The sequence below is a fragment of the Passer domesticus genome, chromosome Z, assembly GCF_036417665.1.
Source record: "Passer domesticus isolate bPasDom1 chromosome Z, bPasDom1.hap1, whole genome shotgun sequence".
In the NCBI taxonomy this organism is placed as follows: Eukaryota; Metazoa; Chordata; class Aves; order Passeriformes; family Passeridae; genus Passer; species Passer domesticus.
Window position 1 is genome coordinate 70,332,382 of NC_087512.1, and position 25,438 is coordinate 70,357,819.

Sequence of the window (25,438 nt, forward strand, 5' to 3'; positions counted from 1 at the left end):
GAAAAAAAAATCATCCCTAAGCAGGTCCATATCCCTAATGCAGGTTCTGCATCCCTAAGGTCCCTGCATCCCTAAGCAGGGACCACTCATGTCAGAGTATATCTGCTAGAAGTGCAAGCAGATATGAGGGGAGGCAGAAACCTGCATGTACAGCCACATCCTTGGATATAGCATTAATTAATTGCAGCATGTTAAAAATGTGTTTGCAGTGTAATTTCTTACAAGTGTAAAACAGAATGAAACCTTAGAATAAATTACTAGTACAAAGAGTTAAAGGAGTAAAATAGTAACTTCCAGAAAGTCCCTTCACAAAAGGTGCTGGAAAGTAATAGCAAAAATAATATGAACTACATTTGTAGAGGTATAATGAACTTTAAAGACAAATGAGAGCTTTCAGAAATTATGAAAACTATTTTTCTGAATATTCAAAATATTTTTATAAGTTTGATGGTAAAATGAAAGCATTACATACGTATATAGCAAATTTTGAGTGACTTTTCTGAACTGCTCCAGTTCGGGATAAAATACAGAAAGTACCCTCAAGGTATAAAGAAGTCTTTTCCAATTCTGCTTTAGTATTTTATCACTCTGAGCAATGATCCCAGCTTTTTTTCTTTCAGATGTAAGTCAGACCTCCTAACAAGCATGCCACCTGCATTTGGGTCAGGCATGTTCATGCATTTACCTGTATCCACTGTCACAGGTGTATGATACAGAGGAAAGGTAGGCTGTGCCACTGAGTGTGTATTTTCCATTGCTGATATCCTGTGGGCTAGGGCACATCACCATTTCACAGGAGGGAGGACCATGATTCCAAATGCCACTAGCAAGGCACAGAATTTCCTTTTCACCCACCAAGTTGTATCCATCATTGCATCTGCATTAGAAGAAAAGAAACGCTATCAAACACAGAGCCTTTCACGCACAACATAATCAGCCATCCCTTTTTTCTCATCATCCACACCTGCATAAACCATCTTTCTTTTCAGGAAATAGAGAAGTAGTACTGGAGTAAACATTCAGCTCTGCTAATGAACAGCCACTCTATAACCAAATGTCTTTCCATTATTTTAATCCCATCTTGCTCCTCTCCTTCATTTCAACCAATCTCTCAATTCAGCCATACTCTTATTTGCTGCCAGATCGTCAATCAGTTATTAATACAGCACTTCAAACATACTGAATTCCTACCTGTACACCACCTTATTATGGTATGTAAAATTTGAGCCAAAAATGGCACTGTTCTCTGGAATAACTGGAGCACCACAGGATATAGCTTTAAAAAGACAGGAATACAAGAGAGGTTGATATAACACAAACAAAAATGAACAGAAAATTAGGATTTGCTTTGTTTTCTCTGAAAAGGTTTGAAGAAGTATAAAGCCCTAGATAACAATGAGTTATTGACTAATCTGTAACTGACATTTAGGACTCTTTATCTCAAGTCACCTTACTGAGAAACTGAACTAATTGGAAGTAGGTAGCTATAACTGCTCTACAAACCACGTTTGGCTATCAAGAGGACTCCATATCTACCTCTCTACATGGACAAAGTAATTGGTTTTTTGCTTCGACAGTCTTTGTCAACTCTTCACTTTACCTGTTGCTTCATCTCATTTGTTCTGGTTTTCTAAAGAAACAGTTTCTGCTATTATACCATGGCTATGTACATGCATCAGCCTGTCCTTCCTGGTTGCTTTTAATCCACTGAGACAGTTAATGGTCTTTAAGTGACTAATTGCCTGAAAATGGAAGGCTGGGTGGAGAAGAATTAGAAGAACACTTCTATGCTTGCATTAGGCTGAGTCTATACCTCTGACGCACTGGAGAATGTGTGTAAGAGAGAACCACTACAGACATGACAACTGCGCTTATGTCTTAAGGAAACAAAGACTTCAACACTGACATCCCGATCTGCTAGGACAGGCTTTCATAAGCTGCCATGGTCTCTAAAGGCTCTTCACTATTACTTTGCCCCTCCCATCTGTCTAATGTTAAAGTCACATTTCAGCATGCATTACCCCTAGGAACCAACCTTCACAATGGGGTGTTGGGTGGCTCCACTCTCCGGACTCCATGCAAGTAAGTTTCATTGCTCCTGTCAGCTGGAACCCTTCTTCGCAGGAAAATGTTACTTGACTGCCAACACTGTAAGTATCCCCATGTAAATGGCCATGCTCTGGATTTCCGGGATTATGGCATTTCACGGGTTCTGAGGAGGAAGAGGGAAACTACAAATAATATATTTTTGTGTCAGCTTTTATGAACAAACTACAAGTTCCTTGGGAATTTGCTGAAAGTGGAAGGCAAAGCACATGGAAAACACTGAAGTAGTTTACGTAAGTAGTTTACAGACTTTTCTCTTTTATATGTAAGTGACAGACACTGAAGACTCATGCAAGTAAGCTAATCTTGATGTGGAAGAGCCCTCTGTAACTGAGTTTACATTTCTTGTCAGAAGCAAACACATCTTACAGTAACTTCTCCCTCCGTGAGGGCAAGCCCATTCCAGCATGTCCATCCCTGAACATGGAAACTGCTCAACTACTTTTTATGCTAACCTATGCCACTATCTAGTTATCTTCGTCCAAAGTTACCTTGTTTAATGTTTCCACGGGCAGCACTAGCCCTACTCAGAAGCCTGTGTTAAAACATTTCTTCGCTGCACAGCTTTGCTCTGAGAAGTGAAGCACTGTGGCCTTCCCAGGTCTTGTGTGCCGTGTGCAATAAGGTTTTTGCATGTGTGTATGTCTTGGAGCAGCATCCCAATGACAGCTATATCCTTATGGAGAGGTGAGTTTTCAAGAAACAAAAGGAGACACTTTACTACAGCCCCATCCAGACTAAACCAACCAGGAGATGAAAGTATGCCTGCCCTAGATATCAATTGTTGCCTCACAACTGGATGGCAGGATACTGGCCTATACTGGCCTATACGAAATCTTGGAAGGGTTAGCTGGTTGTTTTTCTTTCCCATACCTGCACATTTTTTACCATCTCCTGTGTAAGGAGGGATGCAAGTGCAAACATAGGATCCGTTTGTGTTGAGACAAGATGCGTGCTCATCGCAGTCTGATCCAACAGCACATTCATCAACATCTGCAAAAAAACAAAACAAAACAAACTCACAAACCCCACGTCTCTAGTGTGTTATTTGCACCAAGCATTTGCTTTAAATTTCTGTCTTACTATCAAGAGGAATTACTTTTAATAGTATAATTAAAAATCACTTACTGCAATCACATTTTTCATCCATCGGTAAAAACACTTAATATTTAAACAAATGTTTATAACTCACTGTAAAGTTTTATCATAATTTTAATTATAATTTACTCAACAGTATTGCACAACATGAGAAAATCAGAGATAAATGTTACTAACTTTCAGTCACTAATTCCACATAAAGTATCTGGTTTCCAAACTGCAACAGAACAGATATTGTAATTTTTGTATTACTAGTCTGCACAGACACTCTGAGGAAGGATTTTTGCATTCAACTATTGCTTGGGAAATCCTCTCTATCTCAACCTTTCTATTTCATAAGACAGGAAAACTTAGTCAACAGGGGAAATAGTTTGAAAATATTAGATCCCCATCTTTGATGAAGATAATGAGACTAGGCCCAAAGAGAGCCTGCAGTTGCCAGAAAAGCTAAAGACAATTTAAAATATATTAGTTATTGTAATTAACTATTTACATGATAGTAGCACCTAAAAATCCTAATTGGTAATTTATGATCCATGTAGTTTAGTACTATGCAGAAAAAAAAAAAAATCCGTCACTCCAAAAGAAAATTTTAATCTTGACAGTAAGGAAATGTCCTCGGTATGAAAACAATGAGTCAAATTGCAAAGAGTCAATTTCAAAGTATCTAATTGAAAAGTGCTGGCATCAGGGATTATTCTCAGGGATTATTCTCTCTCTATAAAAATGCTTGTTTCAGACTGTTAGAGGGAGGCAGAACAATTCTTAATTTAAATGCCCTGCTACAGGACCCCTGTTGATCTCGCTATGCCATGCAGGTACACAGTTTCAGTTCTTTGCCCATTTCCAGTAAAAAAATCACTGGTTAAAAAAGCAAGAAAATTTACTGGATTGGAGGGTTTATTATTCACTGCTGGATGAGTCTGATCACCATGGAAGGACCACAACACACTGAAAAGAAAAGGAGTTTCTTTCTGATATGCAGCATGACAGCTGCACTTTAATACCAGGACATTTGCCAATCACACAAGTACCAGGAGAATGCAAAGTGCTACCACAGCAGGACTGGGATGACTGCTTCTTCTGTAATGTCATGTTAGGCAAGAGACTTCCAATAGGGTGCAACTACACTGTGAATCAGACTCTAACAGAACAAAAGGAATGCTTCAGGGCATAGGTGTACCAGGTTTTGTCAGCACCTCCCTGAAGCATGAGTCAGAAAGGTAAATGGCAGGTCAGGGTGCCAAATCCACTCTTGTTTTCATTTTCCCATAACGCTCCTTTAAGAGAGACAAGGCAAGCTGGAAGGTGGGGCACAGGCTTTTTCCTTCTGAACATTGTGACTCCTACAGCATGGAAGTTGAACTATTTGGACAGCCTTGACGTACCTGTGATGATGTTTGTAGATTCTGAAGAAGTGCTGCTGGACAGGATGCTATGAAACTAGATGGATCCTACTTCAAAGTGAATTTTGGCAGAGCTAAAAGACTTTGGGCATTTCATTTGCTTGTCTTGACTGAAAAATATATGTGCTATACCTACAAAGAATTAGAAGTCAAACGCAAATCTTGCCAGTTTTTTACTGTACAACTCCCATTGGAGGCATGGCTAAGATCCAGCACAACCAGATGCAGCAATCCAAGTACAGCTAGCTAGTGGATTGCAGCAGGGGTATGCTGGAGACGTGGCCCTTGAAGACCAGTGACACCTAGTCCTCTGTACACAGCACAATGCCAGCCTGTCACACCTTTCAGCTTGTGCCACTGCACTGTATGAACTGTGTAACAAGTGTACTCCCAGCCCTCTCAGTGCCGCAGCTGCTTGCTAGCAGGCATGTCTGACTCACCAAAAAACCCCCACAATGGAAAAAAAGGCTCAGAGAACACTGGCAGAGCTGATCTCCTTAGTTAGGGACTAAGGAGACAGCAAGGTGGCCTTTCGCTTAGGTAAACGTCAATTAAGAGCTGAGTGGATCAACTGGCAGTGTAAATGCTTCTCTTGAGCTCATTAAAGAGTGTGAATGTATTCCTGAGTTAGCCAGACCAGCATAGAGGAGTGGAAATGAATACATGGTCAACATGAGGTATGAATATCAGACAACCACCAGTGGGCTTGAGCTGGCCTTAACCCACACATTTAATTCCAGCTACTGGGGATGTGCAAGGTCATGATGGTGAACATATTACAGGGCTTGATAATGGGAAACACACTGGAATTACGCCTAAACTATGTATTACAATTGCTGTATATAGTTAAGTAACTTGAATTTGTTTCTGTTGTGCTATGCAGTACATTTTGTATCACTTGGCTTGATTGGAAATCTTGTGCAGCATCTACTGTCTTCAGGTCAGTAAATCTGATATTAAATACTACAATGTCTATGTGTGAAATATCTAAAAGAACCTGGTCAGAGAGCATGGGACACTGACAGCATGCTGGAGAACAACAAAATGCACAGGTCAGAAGCACAGAATGCAAGGACTGCAGGACATGGAAGGAGAAAGGCTGGGAGTGCAATGCAGGCCTACATAATATTATATATGTTTGATAAATGCAGGATGTGGGGCATAAAGAGGATGGACAGAAAAAGGTGACAGAATGTAGTTTTGGCTGAGCATGTTATTTCAGAAAAGTGAATATTTTGGATTATGACTCTGGGACTGTGGTTAGCCTCCACAATTTCAGAATGAATGTCTGCTCAAACCTAAGGGCACAGGAGAAGTGTGAGATTGTCAGTGCATGCAGCCAGATGTATGGCACATCTTACCAAGGCATGATGGTGAAATGCTGTTCCAGCTTCCATTGTCCAGGCAGAGCATCCTGGAGTCACCCAACAAATAATAGCCACTGTTACAATGATAGGTAATAGTACTGCCTGCAAAGAAGTCCTCAGCTGAATAATATCCATTTTCTAAAGTTGGAGGCACTCCACAGCTGATTCCTGCACAATGGGTAAACAGAGGGCACAGGCATTAGCAGAGCAAATACAGATCATCTTCAGAATAATTCCACATGAGAGCCATTACCACATGTTTTTCTCTGCAGCTGCACAATTCCATTAGCAAGAGGGCCCAGTCCTTTTCTGAAGTAGCTAATAAATTCCAGGTCTAGTGGAGGGTCTTGTTTTCTGGGCATTTCTCAATATGAGTCTTAGCAGGACTTTCCAGCTTCTGCTAAGAAAATTTTGCTAGCTGTTGAGTAGACATCTGTGGCTGAGATCTGAGCAGATGCCCTTCAGTTACAGAACACTTCTGATAAGAAATAATCCTTGGTGAGTTATAAAGAAAAAGAAAAACTGAGTTTGCCTTGTTGTTACTTCCCTTTGCTGAAAATCAAGCTCAGGACTGCTGTGCTTAAACACTGCAAAAGTAGCCAACAGAGACTGCTGAGAGTTACAGTCCTGGCCTGAGATGAGGAAGTGCATGAATGACAGAGAGATTGGAGCTGACTTCACATACAAAACTGGGCATCCCTTAGATTGACTATAGTAAATAACCCCATCTGATCCCAGTTGTGCCAGCAAGGCACAGGATATGAAAGCATCCCTGTATCCGCCCACCAGAGTTTTTATTTATTCTAGCAGAGTTGCTTCTGTGCATCTTTATCTCCATCACAAAGGCTTGAACTTATTCCAACAGCTACACAGTTCATCTTTGTAGCTACACAGGTTATAGCATGTCCTAGTCCCATAGCTGTGTGCAAAGATCACACAACAAGAATTTAAAGCCTAGAGTTATGGCAGTTATGGAAGCCAAGTACTTTCTGTGAAGGAATAGAGCAGGAGAGCTTGTAACAAAGACAGGCTCTCAGGCATCTGTGGTTTCGAGGGTATTTAGCACCAAGAAGAGGAAAAGGATCCTGATGGGATCAGGACAGTGATTACACTGAGCCTGATTCAGTAAGTACTTATTCAGGCCTACACCATTAGTATAAACCTGTAGTTCATTATGCAGGAAAGAGGTATCTTCAAGTAACTTTCATTCATCAGGTCCTCGTGGAGCAGGTGCCTTGAAAGTAAAGGCCAGTGGACAAGTCTAGCATTCACCCACTCAGCCTGTTTATGGCAGGTCAGCCCTGCTCTGTCTCAGTTCTGTGCTCAGCAGGTAAAACTGCTTGGCCCAATGCAGAGAAATCAGAAACACTAACAGGATTCTGGTGGTTGTCACAGATCACACACCAAGAAAGTGCAAAGCCAGTGAGCTTTCCTTCTGCCCAGCAGGACTTGTTTTTGGGTAAATCCTCATGGGCATGCTGTTTACATGGAAGCTGAGACTTTTGCTACAAGTAACTGAATAAAGAGGAAGACATTAAAATTCAGATCAAACTATTTTAAAGGCCTTTTAAACAAATTTTATTATTTCCTGCAAACTATATATGAATTCTAGGATTACGCAATATCTACTTCTGGAGCTATTTACTATTCTGCTGAAATGAAGAATGTAATCAGCTCTAACACAAGCAACTGCAGTCATATGTGCAGTCACAACAGAGGAGGACCAAAGGAAAGGAGAAAGCAGGAGCAGGGAACATACAACCAAAAGAAACTTGGCAGCCTGAATACATACAGCTCAGTTTCTTTGAAGAAATCCTGTAAATCTTGGAGCACTTCCAAGTCCTAACACAAATATATGCTGCCTATAAAGAAATTAGGTTATAACTTACTCAAGTCAAGGCTTCTACCTCAAACCAGACATTCTCAGTGGCATATAAAAATCACAGAGATATTTTAGCATTTCCTGTGCATCTTCCACACTCCTAATAACACTAGGGAGGAAAGTTCCAGATTGCTAATCCAAATAGACTAATTTCTCCAACAGTCATGGATGTTAGAAACTGAATGAAAAACATGTAAGAACATGGTCATGATACAGCTTCTGCTCAGCAACACATGAGTTTAGTTTTAAGCATAGATGTAATATGCTGTAACATGGATGGATTAAAGTGCATGATAGCTACAAAAAACCCCAGGCCATGAATAGTGATAAGATCCAAATAAACACCACAGTTTCCTAATCCTGCCAGCTCACTGAGACAACTCACTTTCACATCGGGGAAAAGGCCGTGTCCACTGTCCCATGTTAAGGCAGTGTTGAACAGAGTTTCCCACTATCTGGAATCCTGGGTCACAGGAAAGGCTCACTTTTGACCCTGGCTTTAAATCAGCAGAAGAGGCCCGCAGATGTGGTATGGATCCTTGCAAAGATGGACAATCTGTGAACAGAATATATGCACTCAGTAAAAGGTACAAATATGTATTGAAATGAATAAACTGGTTATGTGATTGTTTGATCCTGTAGAAGTTTACCCAGGAAAAAGCTTTCAGAAATGTTACGATGCTACATCCCACTTGGGTCTAGAGGGTTTTGAAAATCACCTACATATAAAATCAGAAAAGGAAGCTACAGAAAAAGAAGCAAGGAGGCAGCAAGTATTTTAATACCGTACAATGATTATTAGAATAAAAGGCAGGACTTTTTTTCCTGATCCACTACCATCTGCACTCTTTTCCCATCTCAATCCAGGAAGCAATAAATTTTTGTCAGAGATTTCAATGAACTTTTGTTACAAAACCCTGGAATTTGAAGAATGAAGGACTGCATGTTCTAAGTGTCAAATTATCAAAATAATTTATTCAAGGTTAGTAGAGCAAAGGCTGCAAGTTAGCTAGTTGACCCCATAAAAGAGTCTTATAGTGCTGCTCAAAAAAAAAAAGGGTTCTAGGAAGTAAAATTCTAACCAGCACAAAATATACTCTTGTAATCTATCTTCACTCTTCCAACAACTCCTGGCAGGAAATCTGGCCAGGCTAGTACATTTCCTTTTTGCAGTTCTTCTGGACAGGATGTAGCCAGAGATTCTACCTATGGATTTAAAACAGTTGGTTAGGTGATGTTTAAGGACAGTGTAGGAAAAGAATATAAAAAAAAAAATAAATCCCTTCATGCACGTATGCAACACTAGAACAGATCCTTGAGGGAGTAATGCTCATCTTTTCCAGCACAAGAGGTTCCTGGCTGAAGTACTTATTATACTGTTCTTATAAGCCATCTAGATATGGACAGTTCGTGCTGAGTCACTACCTGAAGGACTACTTGACATACAAACAAGGTATTGAACACAGTTCTTGAGACACAATTTCATTTGTTAGTGTATAAGAGGAACACATCTACGTCACAGAAAAAGAGAGTAATGAGGCTGCAACCTGAAGAGAATACTTATCTATTTGCAGAAAATGTCAAATAGGAGCCAAAAGGAACTTAATGTTCAAGATCTGTATTCTGAAAACTGCTAGCACAGCACCGCATATAAGGGACATAAACACAAAAAGGAGAAGCTTAACAAGGCAATTAGTTGTTTCCAGAACACGAGTTTTCTAAACTGAATTAACTAGACTCTCTAAAACACTGTAGGCAAGGCCCAACCAAAGCGGGAGAGGGACATAAGTAATGGAGTATAGAAACAGGAACTATACGGGCCAGCTAAGCACTGGAGGAACAAAGGAACACACTATTAGCTCAACAGCAGGTTAGTATCTTGAGAGAAGACCTGGTCATATGCCTCTGATGGAAAAGTTTTCTCAGATGGGTGATGGCCTTCTGTCAAGTTTCCAGTAGATAAATTCAACCACCAAGAATAATATTCTACAGTGTCTATCCTTGTCAGAAGGAAAGGTACATCATGAACTTTGGAGTGATTTGTTCTCATCTTGTCCCTGCTCTGAACCCATTGAGGCAAATTGGACTTTTCTAGAGTCACTATAGCTGGAAAAGGAACTGATGTTCTCTGTTTATTCTGAGGCCATTTCGAAGTTCTCATTTCAGCAATCTGTGCCAAGGGAAACTGCTTAGGCCAAAGGCTGCAAACAAATTGCAAGGAATCTGCATGAAAAAATTTCCAGTGTAGCAAAAACAAGTTTGGAAATCAGCCCTTTCAAGCCATATGATGGAAAATGGAGGGTCAGAAAGGACCTTACAGTTCCCTATACACTACTCACATTTCTGTTGCTTTCTATTCAACAATAAAGCTACCAGAGTGACAGTTTACCTGTACAAAATTAATGTGCAAGTGAAAAAGTAACTAAAGCATGCAATGAAAATTCTTAAAGACTAGATCCCACCATCCTTTATTCACTAAGCAACCTATTCTGCCACCCTGCTTTTCTTTATGGCTGAGAATAGAAAGTTAAGGCTCAATGAATAGTTCCAGCTGGCTGGAACAAACCTAATGATAACAGATTACAATAACACTTTACTATTCCAAGCTCTGAAATGAATGAGGTAAAAATTGTATAGGAAGCTTACTTGGCTCAGCTTCCTGCCTGATGTTACACCTGTCTTTTCAGATGAGTAATATGGATACTATAAATGAATGGCAGGATTTTCTTCCTTGTCCTAACTCTGTCGCATCTGAAGCAAGTGGGAATTCAATCAGACCTGTCATTAAAGGGGGGCAACTACTGAGAAAGTTTCAGAAAGTTGCACTTAAAACTCTTCACCAGTGTGCTCTGTAAAATCGCATGTACACTTATCAGCTTCAGAACTGCTAGTGAACAAAAACTTGAAGATCTGATTTGCAATGCAACAGTTGGTGACCCTAAAAGCCAAAAACTGTAGCAGATAGTTGGGTAGTTTTAAACCCGTCAGAGAGGCAAAGTAGTAAAAAAACAGAGAAATAAACAGAGGAGACATCTGGATGCTGGAAGCAAAGATTCTGCTTTACTTTTTTTCTATTCATGTTACTATTTCTTATTTGGATCATGGATAGCAAACAGCTATAAGCCACCAATTAGTGATGCAAATTTAAGAAAAATCAGGGGAAGAGCAAAACCTTGTAATCCAAATATTCTTCTCCAGAGAAATGCCACAAACTTTAAACATTTGTCTTTGTTGTTTGAGTGTTATCAGCAGTTTAACACTTCTGACCTTCAGGATTTAAATACTAATGAGCAGGAAGCAGTGATGGAGCACTGTCATCAGGTTTGCAGATAATATCAAGCTGGTGATAATATAACCAGTCAGTGTGCTGGAGGACAGAGTTGCATACATAGGCACTTTGACAGGCTGGAGTAAAGGGCCAACCCAGACTTCAAAAATTCAACAAGGAAAAATGGGAAGGAAAAAAATTCTGAACAATATAGGTGAAGAAAGCCAAGAGCAGGAAAAGAACTGTGGAGAAGAACTTAGGGACTCTGGCAGGCAATGAGCTGAGTACGGGCCAGCTGTGCACTGTGCAAATATTGAGGACGAACAGCATCTTTGGCTGAGTGAATAGGGTTACCATCAGAAAACCAAGGAAGTGATTATTCTTTCTCAGTGCTTATTAGATCACATCTGAAGTACTGCATTCCATTTTGGATTATTCACAGCAAGAAAAACATCGACAAGTTGGAGCAAGCTCAGAGATGGGATGGGACATTTGCCCTGGGAGGAGAGCTTGGTTCAGCCTAGGGCAGAAACAGCTATTGGGACACCTCTCAGCAGCCCTGTGTGTATGGGGAGATGATCAGGTACAGACATGCTTGTACAGCAGCACATGGTGGAAGACACAAGCAGTAGTCATAAATGGAAGTGGGAAGTCCCACCCAGGCATAGAGAAACAAATTCCACTTGATGATAACTGAGTTGAAGCTTGGCTCCCAGAGAAGTTGAGGGATTACTGTCCTTGCAGACATCTTTCAGTCTTTATTAATTTTTAACTCAGTGGAAATTTGGTCATGTCAAGCTTTTATTTTAGGTCCTGATTAGGTATAATTCCAGTTATTCTGCCCTTTCAGACTTTTTCTGGAACTATATAGCTTAGATTTTTCAGTGTCTAATGCATTGACTGAAATTGTGATGCCTCCCTTCTGAAGTTTTAACAGCAGAATGAGAAAACTGTATGTAGTCTGTAAAATAAGCACTTTGCTTATTTCACTGGATTTCTCTCTCTTCTATCAGAACTGTTAATTTTTATACATTATTTCCTTCCTGTTTTGAAGCCACTTACTACAGAAAGGCTCAATCAAAACAGAAGGTGACTCAGTATTGATTTTACGAGACTTAGTTCTGCTTAAAGCTACTTTACTAACCACACAAAGCTTATTACCCTAAGCCAGAACTCCTTCTGGTCCCCACTGACTTCTGTGGGTGTAGGGGTACCCAATATGCTAACCTAGAGTGTCTTCTCAAAGGTTCAGCCTATGTTCAGAGCCCTCTGCTCAAACACTGCACTCAGGACGTACCTGCTGTGGAGAAAGTACATGGTCCCAAATGTTGAGCTGGCTGATGGAGCCCACAAAAGATTCAGCTGGATTGAATCCTTCTCCTTTTTGATCTTGCTCTTGACCCAGAACAAGTGCACCACCACCTAAACTCAGAATTTGAAGAGGGGTAGGAAACAAAGCCTTACAGCAGGGATCCCACAAGAAGATTAAAAACAAAGCAAAATAAAAATTTTGCTGCCCTATGTTACTCGGATTTTGCAGTGAAGACCAGCCACCTTCAACAAACTCTCTCAGCAAAATCTCTGGGAAACCTTATGTTAGACTGAGATAGGTCAGCATAGCAATTTGGAAGTGACTGTCAAACACATATGGGAGCAGAAATCACCTATGGCTGTTTCAAGAATGATATTGGCTGAAAGAGATCACTTGTCGGTCAGTTTTTGAAGCATTACACACAGCAATATAAAACGCAGTTTTGAGCAGGTGGGGCACATTTTACAATACCAACTTAGACTTCCTGCTTTAAACAAAAGCTTACAAAGTCATGCAGGTCAAACGTGATTCCATACAGTGTGTTCAGAACACACTGAGGGTAGTTAATGCTCTGAGACATGGCATGCTAGTTAAATCTATTCTCCTTGTGATGCGAACATGCATCTTCTATATCACAGGGTATGTGGACAAGGTTAAAAAGTAATGGAGACAGCACACTTCCTTAGGTCTTTCTCTGGAGAGAACTCCAATTTAAGTGGGAAAGATGGAGCAAACATAAGGATTGTGGACTAAAATGCTTTAATATTGTATTTTTTATATTAATAAAATACTATTTTGAAATTCTATGTAAATTTGGATGGTGGCAGTATGCAAACAGTACCAAAACAAAACCTCTTTGCAGCCAAATAATACCAGGCTTTTCATAGCTCTTCAATGCTGAAGATACTCCTTTTTACGCCCTCTGGTATTACTCTATAGATGACTGATCACAGGAAACAATGAAATAGCAAACCCCACCTTGTTAGAAAAAAATACAAACATAATTTTGAATATATGACTGAAAAGAAGGAAAAGGCTTAGTCAATCAACCCTGAACACATATATGTAAGATTAATTTTGTTGAGTGAGACACTTATTCTCACAAAGCCATCCCAGAACCAGCCTTTGTGGACTAAACTGTGTTGTCCATAAAACAAGCTACCTACCAATACACCCTATAAATGTGCATTTTGTCTTCAGTGATGCTGAGGTGGGGAGAACTGTCCTCACAAAAAAAGAACAGCAAACATGAGATTTTCAGAAATGCTGAAAACGTGAATATATACTAAAAACCATAAACATTTTCTTGCATATTCTGCAATAAAAACATAATGAAGGCAACAGATGTGGTGTGATATAAATAAAGCATACCAGGGATTTTTGATCCAACAGAGAGCCCGCTGCCTCCATCAGACAGTTTTCCATCGATGTACACCTTCCATGCCCCATCCCTGCAAGTCCACGTCACTGCAATGTGATGCCAGTTACCATCGTTCACTGAAGGACAGTCTGTTATCTTCTCTTTCCCATTCACATAAAGAACCCAGCTGCATGGAAGGAAGACATAGGCATACTCAGCTTCACGTAAGTACTTTAAAAGCATGGTCTGTCCCCCATGACTCAAAGGAATGTCATTTGACTAACAAGATAACTGGCATGTAATAACTATCATGGGAGAAATCTCTCTTGAAAGATCATCATAGATGGTATCTCTCTCCTAGAAGACCTGGATGTTGGTTATCATATGCAAAGCATGGTAACATAAGTGACATGCTTTTGTAACAAAATATTAAGGCTCAAGTCATGGCTACATAGTGGATTCTTAAATTTTCCTGTAGAGTTTGGAGTCACACTACAAGTCACACTCTGCTTTTGTAAAAGTGCAAGTCATACTCTGCTTTTAGAATCATGTCAGAAGTACTTTAAGTGCTGAGCTCTATTTGTTCCACTCATTGTCTCAATGAGCCATTAAGAAAAGATGTGAATATAATACAGAAAAAAAATAATATTGTCTAAATTCACAATTCTCAACTCTCTCTTGCCATTACTCTTCTATAGGGCAAAAAGTGAAAGAAAAAAAGAAAGAAAAAAAAAAGAAAACAAAGAGACAACTCTGTCAAGTGAGTTTGGGTGCAGATTTTTCTACCCCAAAGCAGTTAAAGCTTACATTCAAACTTGTGTTCTGCACTTCCTTTATCAATCCAAGACATCTGTAAGCTATAGAAAAGCAAAACTGTGATTTACCCATTGTAATCAGTCAGAAGAAATGCATTATCACTTCCATTTTCTACTGCATAAGAAATGGGAGTCCCATAGTTTGTGGTGTCAGTGGATTTCATCCAGAATGTACAGGTGATGTCACCAAGAGATGGTAAAACACCATCAAGCATGACATATCCATAGATACCAGAGACTTCAAAATCAAGATTGAAACCAGAGGACTGTTCTGCAATGAAGACAAAGAGTACTAAGAACGATATTTACACAAACATGGAAAGAGAATCCAATGAAATCTAAGCAAATGAAATAAAGTGGAATGAAGTCCTGCTACAAAAATTTTTCATTAACTTGAACAGAGGTAGAAAGAACTTTTGGCAGTCTAGCATCAGCCAGAATACAGAGCTTTTCAAGGCTAGAATGCAGTGCTTGAAGACAAATATTCTGGAAAAGACTGATTATCTAGCAATAACATGAACATGAGCCCTTCTTCTCTGTCCTCTATCACTGAAATAACATATCCATCTACCATCTACCATCCAACAACATAAAGAGGTATAATCACCTGGTTCCATTTAATCAGGCTTTGAAGAAAAAACTCAAAACAACTCAAGATTTTTCCTGTTCTGGACTTACTGAAATACACTGCTTGGTATGGGACAGCACTTCTGTGCTACTGTTCAATGCACAGTGACATGCTTTATAAGGATGCTACACGTAATGTTATCACGTGCAGCTCTCCTGAAAGGTAGGTGTTAAACTCTGACACAGGATGGCAGGTGTAAATATCTTCTACTGTCTTTATGAAATCAACATAGCTTCTGTGTAAAGATTCACCAGCTACTTTGTAATTTTCAGGGAGAGGGATTTTAACCTTGTGGTCTCCAGTATCCCCAAGAAGTGCTAGAGGTGTGACCCATGCCACCTGTCCATAGCACACTTGATACTCTTTTGCCTGTAGGGAATTTGATGTCTTTAGGACTTCTGAAGCTAAGACTATCCCTTACTAATCTCCAACCCTGTGACACAAAGCCCTACACAAAATACAAGAAACAGAAAGATCTACTTAAATCAGATACACAGTGCAAATACAAATTAAATTTAATAGATCTACGTGGTTAGTTAAAAAACTAGAACCATGTATTAGAAAAGAGAAATGACTCAGACACATGCTGTTACTTGTCTGCAATTACACTTATGCAGTCACACAGGCTTCACTCATCCTCTCACAGTCCCACCATCCTAGCTACTTTCTGGGGAAGCTGTATGAAATCAGCCCAGCCAGTGAAAATCTTGCACAGAGACTTAGTCAAGCCACCTTTTTCTGAGACTTAGTCCTGTGTACCTGTTTCACACCTGCTGCCTGTAAAGCCAGGGGGACATTTACAAACGTACGAGTTCAAGGCATCCACACAGGTGGCTTGGTTTAAGCAGGGACTGGAGGCACAGTCATTGATGTTCACTTCACAGTTCTGTCCTGTGTACCCTGTCACACACAGACACCTATGGAGGAAGAGAAGCACACTTCAAAGGTGACAGCCATCATAATAAAGAATTCTAGCTATGAGGCCAGATCTGCCAGTGAGAACAGTATATAACTAAAATACTATATAGATATAATACTAAAAAAATCAACAGACTATATACTACAGAATTCATGGAGTTTTACTTTGGTCATTCCTCTTAAGCATGCTGGCACTCTATTAGCTGAATAATAACATTTCTAGACAAGGACAATACAATGTTTAAACAGCCTGCATTTCTTTATATGAAATTGTGAGACATAACCATTGCACTTCCATGAGTAGAACATACCTCTTACATACACAGAATTAAAGATGAGAGGTAGTCAACTTCCCAGATAGTCACCTTAATTTATAGGGAAAAGCAAGCTGGTATAAAGACACCAAAACCTTTGATACTTGAAAAACCAAGATGCTTGAACGGCTCCAAAACTTTTGGGGCTTTTGGGAGGGAAAGACTAGACTAAACACAGATGTTAACAGCTGGCCCACCTACCTATACAGTGATCTAGGATATGACACTTCTGATGGCATTTGTAGCTTCTGATCTGAGTTCTGATACCCTAAATAATAAAATTGAATAGCTGGAAATTTCCACTGGGGTTTGTATTTTAACCTCTATAGGTTCAATATGTACAGCTATCCCTGTCTTTCCAAGCTATAGAAATGTAGTATTACCAGGTACATAATTGGTCATCGTGTATTATTGCAGTGGAAAGCAAGATAACCCCCTGAAGTTTGGACAAATGGACATCTTTTGGAAGATCAGTATTAAAACTATGCAGCCCTACCATGCTTACATTTCAAACTCTGCATATTTTCTTTGCTGTTTTCCTTGGAATTTTTTAAGAGTGAAGACACTCTTAAGAAAATATATCCATATTTTCTTGTCTTTTAAGATCTCCCTCTTTATAAAGGGACCATTTATTTTGGATCAGGCTGCCAAAATATGCTTGCTGAAATCTGAGAAGGGTGAAGCACCTCAACATGTCTGACTTTCCACATTTTACTACATCAATCATCTGTTTTTCACCTGAAGCTGTTGATACCATCTCTGCATGTAGCTCCATTCCTACAGGGTCTACTGAGACACTCATCAATGTTTCTCTCACACAAGACACCAGTAAAACCTGGGAGACATTTGCAGGAGAAACTTCCAACTCGATCTTCACAAACAGCCCTGTTAAGACATGGGTTGGAAAGGCATTCATTCATCTCCCTTTCACAGTGATCACCTGAGGGGGGAAAAAAGAAGAACAAGGTAACAACTCTAGATTAATTCAACCTAAGAAAGAGGATTATTAACCCATCCCAATTTTTTAAAGGATGCAGCTGATCTTCTAAAGAAAAGCAAATATCCATGCAGTAGCCATGCAGGTTTGGAATTTACTCCATTAATAGAGGTTAAGAAAACACAGAAGAATTATGGGAACCATCTTAACAGTTACAGAAATAACATGTAACAAACCGTCAAATTTAAACGTGACTAAGTCAGGGTGAACCAGGAAATCACCTGAGAAACTATTCTGAGTATCTAATGAAAACCTACTATAAAAGACATCTGGCTGAAACTCTAACTCTAAGGAGAGATGTGAAAGCCAGAAACATGTGATTCTGTGATTTATGATGTGAAAGAGGCCCTATGTCACAGGCGCTGAAACTGCATGTGATTTTATAGTGGAGCTTTTTGGCAACATGATAATCAACAGATAAGTGTATTTCTTATAGAAATCTGTGAAAGCAGACTATGGGACTGGGGAGTAGTTTTAGTATAGACCATTTTATCTACTGTAAAAATATTTTTTATTTTTAAATAAAATTAAAAACAACGTTTTGAACCCATTAGAATGCTGTTATTAGTTCCTTAACATCACACAGCAAGTTCATGGCAAAATTAGTAATTGAAGATGTAGCACTTAGTAAATCCTTCTAAAGACATATTAACACTACAGGGAGTCTGAGAGATTAGATGGACCTAAGGAACACCATAACTTACATTCATATCAACATGTAGTATATTATATATATATATTACTATATAGTAGTGGGATGAAAATACGTTGGGTAGGGTAGGAAGACACATTTTTTGGTCAGAAAGAGTAAAAGCTGGCTTAAAGAGAACAAGGTGTACCTGTGAACCCTTTTGCACATGTGCAGCGGTAACCATTCTTGCCATCAACACAGTGGGCTCCATTCAAACATGGACTGGAGCTACACTCATTTATGTCTTCCTCACACAAGAGACCTTTGAACACCAAGGATTACAAGGCATGATCAAGACACAGTCACAGACTGTATGCTGCAGTGACTGGATGTGGACAACAGAACAAAACCGTACTGCGAGCATGACAAAGGTTACCAAGCGCGGGTGACAAAATTATGTGATTGACTGCACTACTGAAACAGCTCCAAAGATAATCTGTGTTATTTAGATGCTGGGATCAATATGCAAAGTCCATTGTGTATCTTTATAACGTTTAAAAACCCATCCAGCTAATGCTGATATTGATAAATGCATAGTCATAAACATGAACAGTGAGGGAGAATATTTCTAATGGAAAACGCAACCTTTTTTTGATCACACAAAATCATCTCAGTAGTTTTATTTCCATCTTTATAAACGTGCTTGTTTAGGTGCATTTTAGGTGCTGTTTTGGCCAGCTATTCAAGTGTGTTAGTTTCCCTGCAAATTTTAATACCTTCAATGTGCACGCTGGTGACAGTTAAAAACACTGAGAAAAAATATAATCAAAATTCCATTCACTTATTCCTAAGGCTGAAGTAAAGTAACTACATAAATTCTGTGTCTAGTCTCACAAGCACTTCCCCTGCTAGTATTTACTAATTCCCTAAACCTTATTCCTCTTTTCAGACCAGAAATGTCACAAAGGAGAAGGATACAGGCACACACACAGACACACAGTCCCACACCCTATCCTTGGATGCTTGCCCTTCTATTTCAAAACCTATTCACATACAGTAGAACCTTACTCTAACCTGTAGATCATATTGTTTTCCTGTTATAATGGGATGTGGAATTACACAGCACTTGTGCTTTGTGTTACTTGGCACAGAAAGCAAACCTGTCTGAAGAAAAGCTATGAAGTGAACAAATTACCTGAATAGCCTGGTTGACAGTGGCAAACAAAGGTCCCAATGCCATCTTTGCATATTCCATTGTTTTGACAAGGAGATGATTTACACTCATCAACTTGTGTTTCACATTTCAAGCCTAGAATGCAAAAGAAAAAGGACTCAGACAAAATTTAAAATTCTTCAGAAAAATTGATGCCATGACTATCTAATGTAGGAAAACATGATTAATTGCCTACATTAACAGACATTCAGGTTTATTATCTTTTCATTAGGTTGTGCTTTAACACAGACCTAAGACAAGTGTTGTTAGAAAGGTGTGATGCACATTGGGAACAGACTGATCCGCTTCAGAGAGGGGCAATCAAAAGTAACTTCTTGATAACAGCTGAATTATAAGACATCTCTTTGATTTGAAGCAACTGGGTAGCTAATACTGAAGACAAGTACAGGCTCTGTACAGGTGGAACTACCTGCCAAGACTGCAAATTTATAGCTTTTGTTAATGATAAATATTGCCAAGTGATAGGACTTTCACATCCACTAATTCCATTAAAAGAAATCCCATTCAAAACCTTTTCTGCAAAAGACCATAATTCAACAAGGACATGAAGAAGTATCTGTTTTTTATATATTCTAAACGTGATCAATATTCCAATTAGTTAGGCTATACCGAAATGCTTTTGCTCCTTAAAACTTCCTCATTTTAAGGGCATCATGAAGTAGTAGCTACTTCACCTGCTTCCCAGTTTTTTACCTGTATATCCAAGCGGGCATATGCAAATGTATCCACTTCCCAATTGCTTGCATGTCCCATTATTGTGGCACGGTTCCAGAAAACACTCATGAAAGACCTGCCAAAGGCACAAATGATACACTTACAGCAAAGCTGGCAAGCAATACTCTAGTTTTGTAAACTGTATGCCCTACTAGTCACTTTGGAAAGATGGGATAAAAAAAGTCACCAGCTTTAGCTTCTAGTTCCTCCTCTGTCTTCCCATCATGCTAACTATTTGTGGGGTTTTTCCTACCGAAAAATACCACAAATATGAATATTATTTTAAAATTAAGTTTTACTTAGAAAAATCTCTTCAAAACTGTCTGAGCTATGGTTCACAGTTTATATTAAACTACATTTATATGCAAGTTCTCCACTTTGTGTCCCTCTTCATCAGCTACCACTTCCTGCTACTGGCCATCAGGTGGCCTGGCAGGGAACTTCACCATGGGGCATTATTTCTCCTATTCTTGCAAACCTGAATTCATCAAAGCCCTTAAGTAAATGTTCAATTAAAACAATAGGAGATCAATTTGTCTCCTGTCCCTTTGTTATATAATGGTTCAGGACAAATTTGCCATGAGTCAGCTTTGCTTTTTTTTTACAGAATATCCCAAATTCCAATTCAATCAAAGCAGTCTCGTCAAGAGTTAAAGACTGGGGGTGATGGGGTGGGGGCAAGGAGGCATCTCCAGCAAACATTGTCACTAGCCTAGTTTCACTTGTCTGTATTTCAGAGAGGGTACTCAAAACAGAAGGGAGCTCTGCTTGCCTCCTCTCAAGTATATCTGTGCTACAACATGTAAACTCAAGATTTTACGTCTGAGACTCAGATGTCTGGCAGCATTTTCTGGAACTCAGCATATAGAAGTCGTCAGACGACTGAACACGGTCAGCATACTTTTTCTAGATTGTCTGAACCTCTTCCATGTAGTTTCATTTTGTTTTACAAATTTATTAAGTATTTAATACATCAGGTGAAGGCTTCAAAACCAGAATTTAAGATTGTCATCAGCTGATGACACTTCCTCTGTTCAATGAAAGTGCTTCTATAATTACAAAGAGAGTTTGAGTGTTCCCCTCTTAACCATTGCTTTCATCTCTTCAGGAAATAAAGTCAGCAAAAGAAGTACAGTTAAAAAGGTCTTACTTGTTTACTGCTGCATAAAGTGCTTTTTCCTTCATTTGAGATAGCACTGGAAAATAACACTTGTCCTTACCTGACTGCTGACTTTGTACTGCTTGCTGATATTTTCTGGGAAGGCTGGTACCATCATTATACTTTCCTCAGCTGCTGAAAAAGTAGATCCAAAACCTAAAGAGTAAGAGAGGAAAGCACTGTTAATAACACTGTTTAACAAAGTCTCTATTCCATGGGGGCATTATAACTGCATGTTAGTAATGTGCCTAAAGACATGCTGAAAAAAAGAGAATTTGTGGGAATAAAAGGAAACTTTACAGTACCCATTACAAAAATATGTATTTGTAAGGACAAACATTTCTAAAACACATACATGTGTGTACACATAAAAACATTTCATATTTTTTATATACAGTTACATGCATGCACATACATATCAGTGTATGTTTATATATATATTTCTCTCTATAGCATATGTGTACAGTACACATAGGCAGTGTACACACACATACATATGTATACTCTGTTTATTGAGCCTTGGCATGCATCAGAGCTAGTCTTAAAACCAGAGGCAACACCAGTAGGCAGAACCAGCTGAGAACTTCACTGCTTGAAATCAAAGTCCTACATTTGTCCAGAGAGTAAGTGGGATGTTTTCTGTTAAGACTACTTCTGGCTATCTTTTAGATGTCCCCCTTACTCACTTTATTCAGCAGAGATGATTTGGCTTACTTGAACAATCGGTGATGGATCTGGCACCAATAATGGTTGTTGTTCCATAAAAGGGACAAGACAAGCAGTAGGACTTCCCCGGGTCTGGTTGATAGTAGTCTCTGGGACAAGGGTAGCAAGGTGTCAAACCTGTGCGAGAGAACTCGCCTGCAAGACATGGTACTGCAAGAGGAAGAAAACCTTTTTGAGCAACCTGATATCTTGCACATGCACCTTACTTCCCTCCACCTCTTTATAATCACTTTCTCTTCTCCTGTCATGGTGTCTTCTTAAACTTAAAATGCACAAGATGAAATCTGCCAGGAATTCACAACTCTAGGAAATGTTAATTTAAATTCTTCTGTGAGATGCCATCTTGTTCTCAAAGGATTATGGCAATATTCAGGAAGTATTTAATTTTACTACTTTTGCTGCTCTGGAGGCAGCTTTTAAATGGAACTTCCCTTTTATCTCTCACACCTTTTTTTGGATATTGTTTCTTTGGTTTTTAAATTTTTTTTGTTTGATTGTTTGTTTTAGTTGTTTTTGTTGGTTTTTTTCCCCCTCAAGAAAGACAAGACTTTTTTGCACCTTGAATCCTTACAGACTGTTTCCCTGGGAATTCTTCTGGCAAAGACTGACTAAGACAATTGAGAAGAATTTATTTGAAAAAATTACTGAGCAAACTGTGTAAAAATTCAGAATTTTTGAACAGAAAAGAAGGGAGAAACAATAGTGACAATTCCCTTTCCCTTCTGTAAAGAAAAATATTCTATTTTCACTTAGGTACCCATCACATATCTTATTTTATTCCTCATTACATAAGAATCAGAAGGAGGGCAATTCGTAACAGCAAATGACCTACCATTTTGCTGGGAAATGTTCCTTGGTCTACACTTAACCAGAACAGGAATTCAGTCTCAGGCAGATGAATTGGACAATATTAGCTGACATTTAAACAACAGTTTATGTATTTTTAATATTTAGTCTAAAAAAAATTCATTACCCTTTCTGTTACAAACCTCCACAAGCTGAGACATCCACTGCACCTCTTTTTACTGTTGACGTATTTTCTGGACAAGAGATGCAATTTCTGGACCCAAATGATGGCTGATATGTTCCAAGTGGACATGTTTCACACGTCTCAAGGCCATTAGGTGAATAAGTTCCCTGCTTGCACTGAGCTATAAGGCAAAAGAGTTCAGAAAGTTTAAGCAATGTCCAAGAGGAAACATGGCTCCTGATCTCTGAAAATGATGTTGAAATCACAATACACATCACAAGGAATTTTATTTCTGGACCATACTCTATTCTGAAGGACTCAATGAGTACAAAGAGCAAAAAAAAAAGACAGTTGTGGTAGGGTACTGACAGTGCAATTATGAATGATTAACAAGTGAATTCTCTGCAATCAGACTCACAGACGATTTACTCAACTCAGTTACATCTTTTAATCAACAAAACTAATGACAATAAAGACGACAAAAATTAAATCAAACTAGCTATTTCCTTTTCAGAAGAAGTCATGACCATATAGCACTTCTCTTCTGTTCAATGCCTCAGCACTGTAGGATAGGATGGAAAGTTGTTGGCAAGGGTGACAGTAGAATTATTTTAAGTGTATTCATGTCTGAAAAATGCAATCACAGAAATGAAAGACAGACATTAAACAAAGCATCAAAGGTCAACTCTTCTCAGAACCTCTGCCTGGCCATCCTGCAGGGTAGAGCAGTGATGAAAACTCAGATATTTCCCTATGCATATGCATTAAGGTGCAATTAGGACTGCTCCTCGTTTCACATGCTAGCTTCAATCCAGTACTTCCACCATGGGTCCAAAAGGATATCACCCTACCTTTGCACTCGGAGATGCTTCTAGAGTGTAGATACTCAGTATAGCTACCAGATGGACAACTTTTGCATTCCAGCTGCCCTTCCTCATCTTGATAGGATCCAGTCCAGCAGCTTTCACAGGTAAGATGCTCCAGGGAATAATAGGTACCCAAAGGGCAATTGACTGTAATGGAATGTTGGAAACTTAAGTTTCCCTCAGAGTGAAAAATCATGCATACCTCTCTTGCCCCTGAAGTTCCCATTTAGTCAAACAAAGTTTTTATGAAATATGGCTCTGTTCCCCAGCAGGCAGGGAGACATCTCTCTGGAACACTGCAAAGACTTAATTATGCACAAGAAATGGAATCCAATATCCACCTTAGCTGCACATCACTCACAGGATAAACAGGGTTAAAAGACTGCATACCAAGCACTGTTTTCTCTGTATGGCCAAGCAAGGATATGCCTGATTTCCCCCTGGGAGTGCAATCCTGGGTACAAAGCATCCCTTTTCCACAGGCCTTGGTTAGGAACATAAACATCCTTTGGAAGTCAAACTGTGCAAAGCATTTTTGCAGTTTATTGTTATGGGAGACCACAAGCACTGGACTGTGTCAAGTCATAACCCTCTGCAAACATCCTCTAAAACATTGTTTTGCAAAGGGATTTTAAATACACATAAGAAACATGTTATCTGGCTTACCACACATTCTCCCTCGCAGCACAGAACCAGGCCTGCAGAAAAGAAAGGCTTTCTCGGTCTCCAGTGAGTTGGTGTCAGCTACAATGAGTTCAGATGCAAACTGAAAAGAATACATAGGTTCCTTATTGAGAGTTCTATTCAGCCTGTTTGTGATAGTTTCCAGAGTTTTAAGGAGCCGTCTCTGGTTTTCCAGTTCCACTGTATCATTCCTTTCATCAGGCAGCGGCACGCTAGCTGGAATATAAACAGCAAACACAAAAAACACACAAATTTTGTAGTCAGCACTTCTGGCGTACTCTGGAACTTATCAAGAGTGCAACACTAAAGCTTGTCAGAGGAAAGTGAAAAGGAGGCCATGTGCACAGAGCTCTCCATGACAACGAGGCTGTGATCTTTCTCTCAAGAAGAAAGTCAGTGATGAAATGGGGCTATGAATGTGTCCAGGGAAATGCCATCTGCATCTTCACCAGACTTCTGTGACCTGAAGAAGTTTTATTGAATGTACTAGCGAAACAATTTTTAAAAAGAAGGAAGCAGAGTAGTTAGGTGTTTTGACTTGTCTCACCTGTGATGTTAAATATTAACTTGATTTTTTGGTCAGTCATTGGAACACTCAGTTTATGTCTTTTGACCCGAGCAGGTGCTGCTTTTTCAGAGGCAGAGAGATGCCTGGATAAGTCTTCTCCTTGTACTGCATCAACAAAATCACCATAGGAATAATCCAGTTGGTTTGCTGTTCCCCAGCCAGCAGGTCCTGTGGGACATTTAAGAAAAAAACAAAAAGAAAAGCAATGTCATGTGGAAAATAAGTACTCTTACTTATTTCTAAAATACAACTCCAATTTGTTGTTTGCAACTCTGGATGACGTGCTGGCTTTGACTCTGTACAAGTGGCCAATGTACCTGCATTTTTACTAACGAAAAGTCTTACTCCTAATTGATACCATAGAGGTCCTGAGTCTGCTGAAATCAGTCAATGCTTTAAAGAAAAGTCACATGTT

General features: G+C 39.3%; 1 protein-coding gene across 1 annotated transcript in view; it reads right to left on the reverse strand.

Moving 5' to 3' along the window:
• SVEP1 (sushi, von Willebrand factor type A, EGF and pentraxin domain containing 1) overlaps positions 1 to 25,438 on the reverse strand; it is a 117,827-nt gene that overhangs the window by 32,969 nt on the left and 59,420 nt on the right. Inside the window, exons 15-35 of the mRNA XM_064403058.1 lie at positions 25,003 to 25,191; positions 24,438 to 24,671; positions 23,757 to 23,918; positions 22,925 to 23,086; positions 21,924 to 22,085; positions 21,271 to 21,365; positions 20,030 to 20,126; positions 19,298 to 19,411; positions 18,311 to 18,424; positions 17,213 to 17,414; positions 16,002 to 16,159; positions 14,684 to 14,885; positions 13,811 to 13,986; positions 12,425 to 12,549; positions 8,942 to 9,065; positions 8,245 to 8,415; positions 5,972 to 6,145; positions 2,980 to 3,099; positions 2,036 to 2,212; positions 1,192 to 1,276; positions 686 to 877 (exon numbers count right to left, since the gene is read on the reverse strand). Of these exons, the coding sequence (XP_064259128.1) occupies positions 686 to 877; positions 1,192 to 1,276; positions 2,036 to 2,212; positions 2,980 to 3,099; positions 5,972 to 6,145; positions 8,245 to 8,415; positions 8,942 to 9,065; positions 12,425 to 12,549; positions 13,811 to 13,986; positions 14,684 to 14,885; positions 16,002 to 16,159; positions 17,213 to 17,414; positions 18,311 to 18,424; positions 19,298 to 19,411; positions 20,030 to 20,126; positions 21,271 to 21,365; positions 21,924 to 22,085; positions 22,925 to 23,086; positions 23,757 to 23,918; positions 24,438 to 24,671; positions 25,003 to 25,191 (3,235 nt within the window). The remainder of the gene's footprint in view (positions 1 to 685; positions 878 to 1,191; positions 1,277 to 2,035; positions 2,213 to 2,979; positions 3,100 to 5,971; positions 6,146 to 8,244; positions 8,416 to 8,941; positions 9,066 to 12,424; positions 12,550 to 13,810; positions 13,987 to 14,683; positions 14,886 to 16,001; positions 16,160 to 17,212; positions 17,415 to 18,310; positions 18,425 to 19,297; positions 19,412 to 20,029; positions 20,127 to 21,270; positions 21,366 to 21,923; positions 22,086 to 22,924; positions 23,087 to 23,756; positions 23,919 to 24,437; positions 24,672 to 25,002; positions 25,192 to 25,438) is intronic.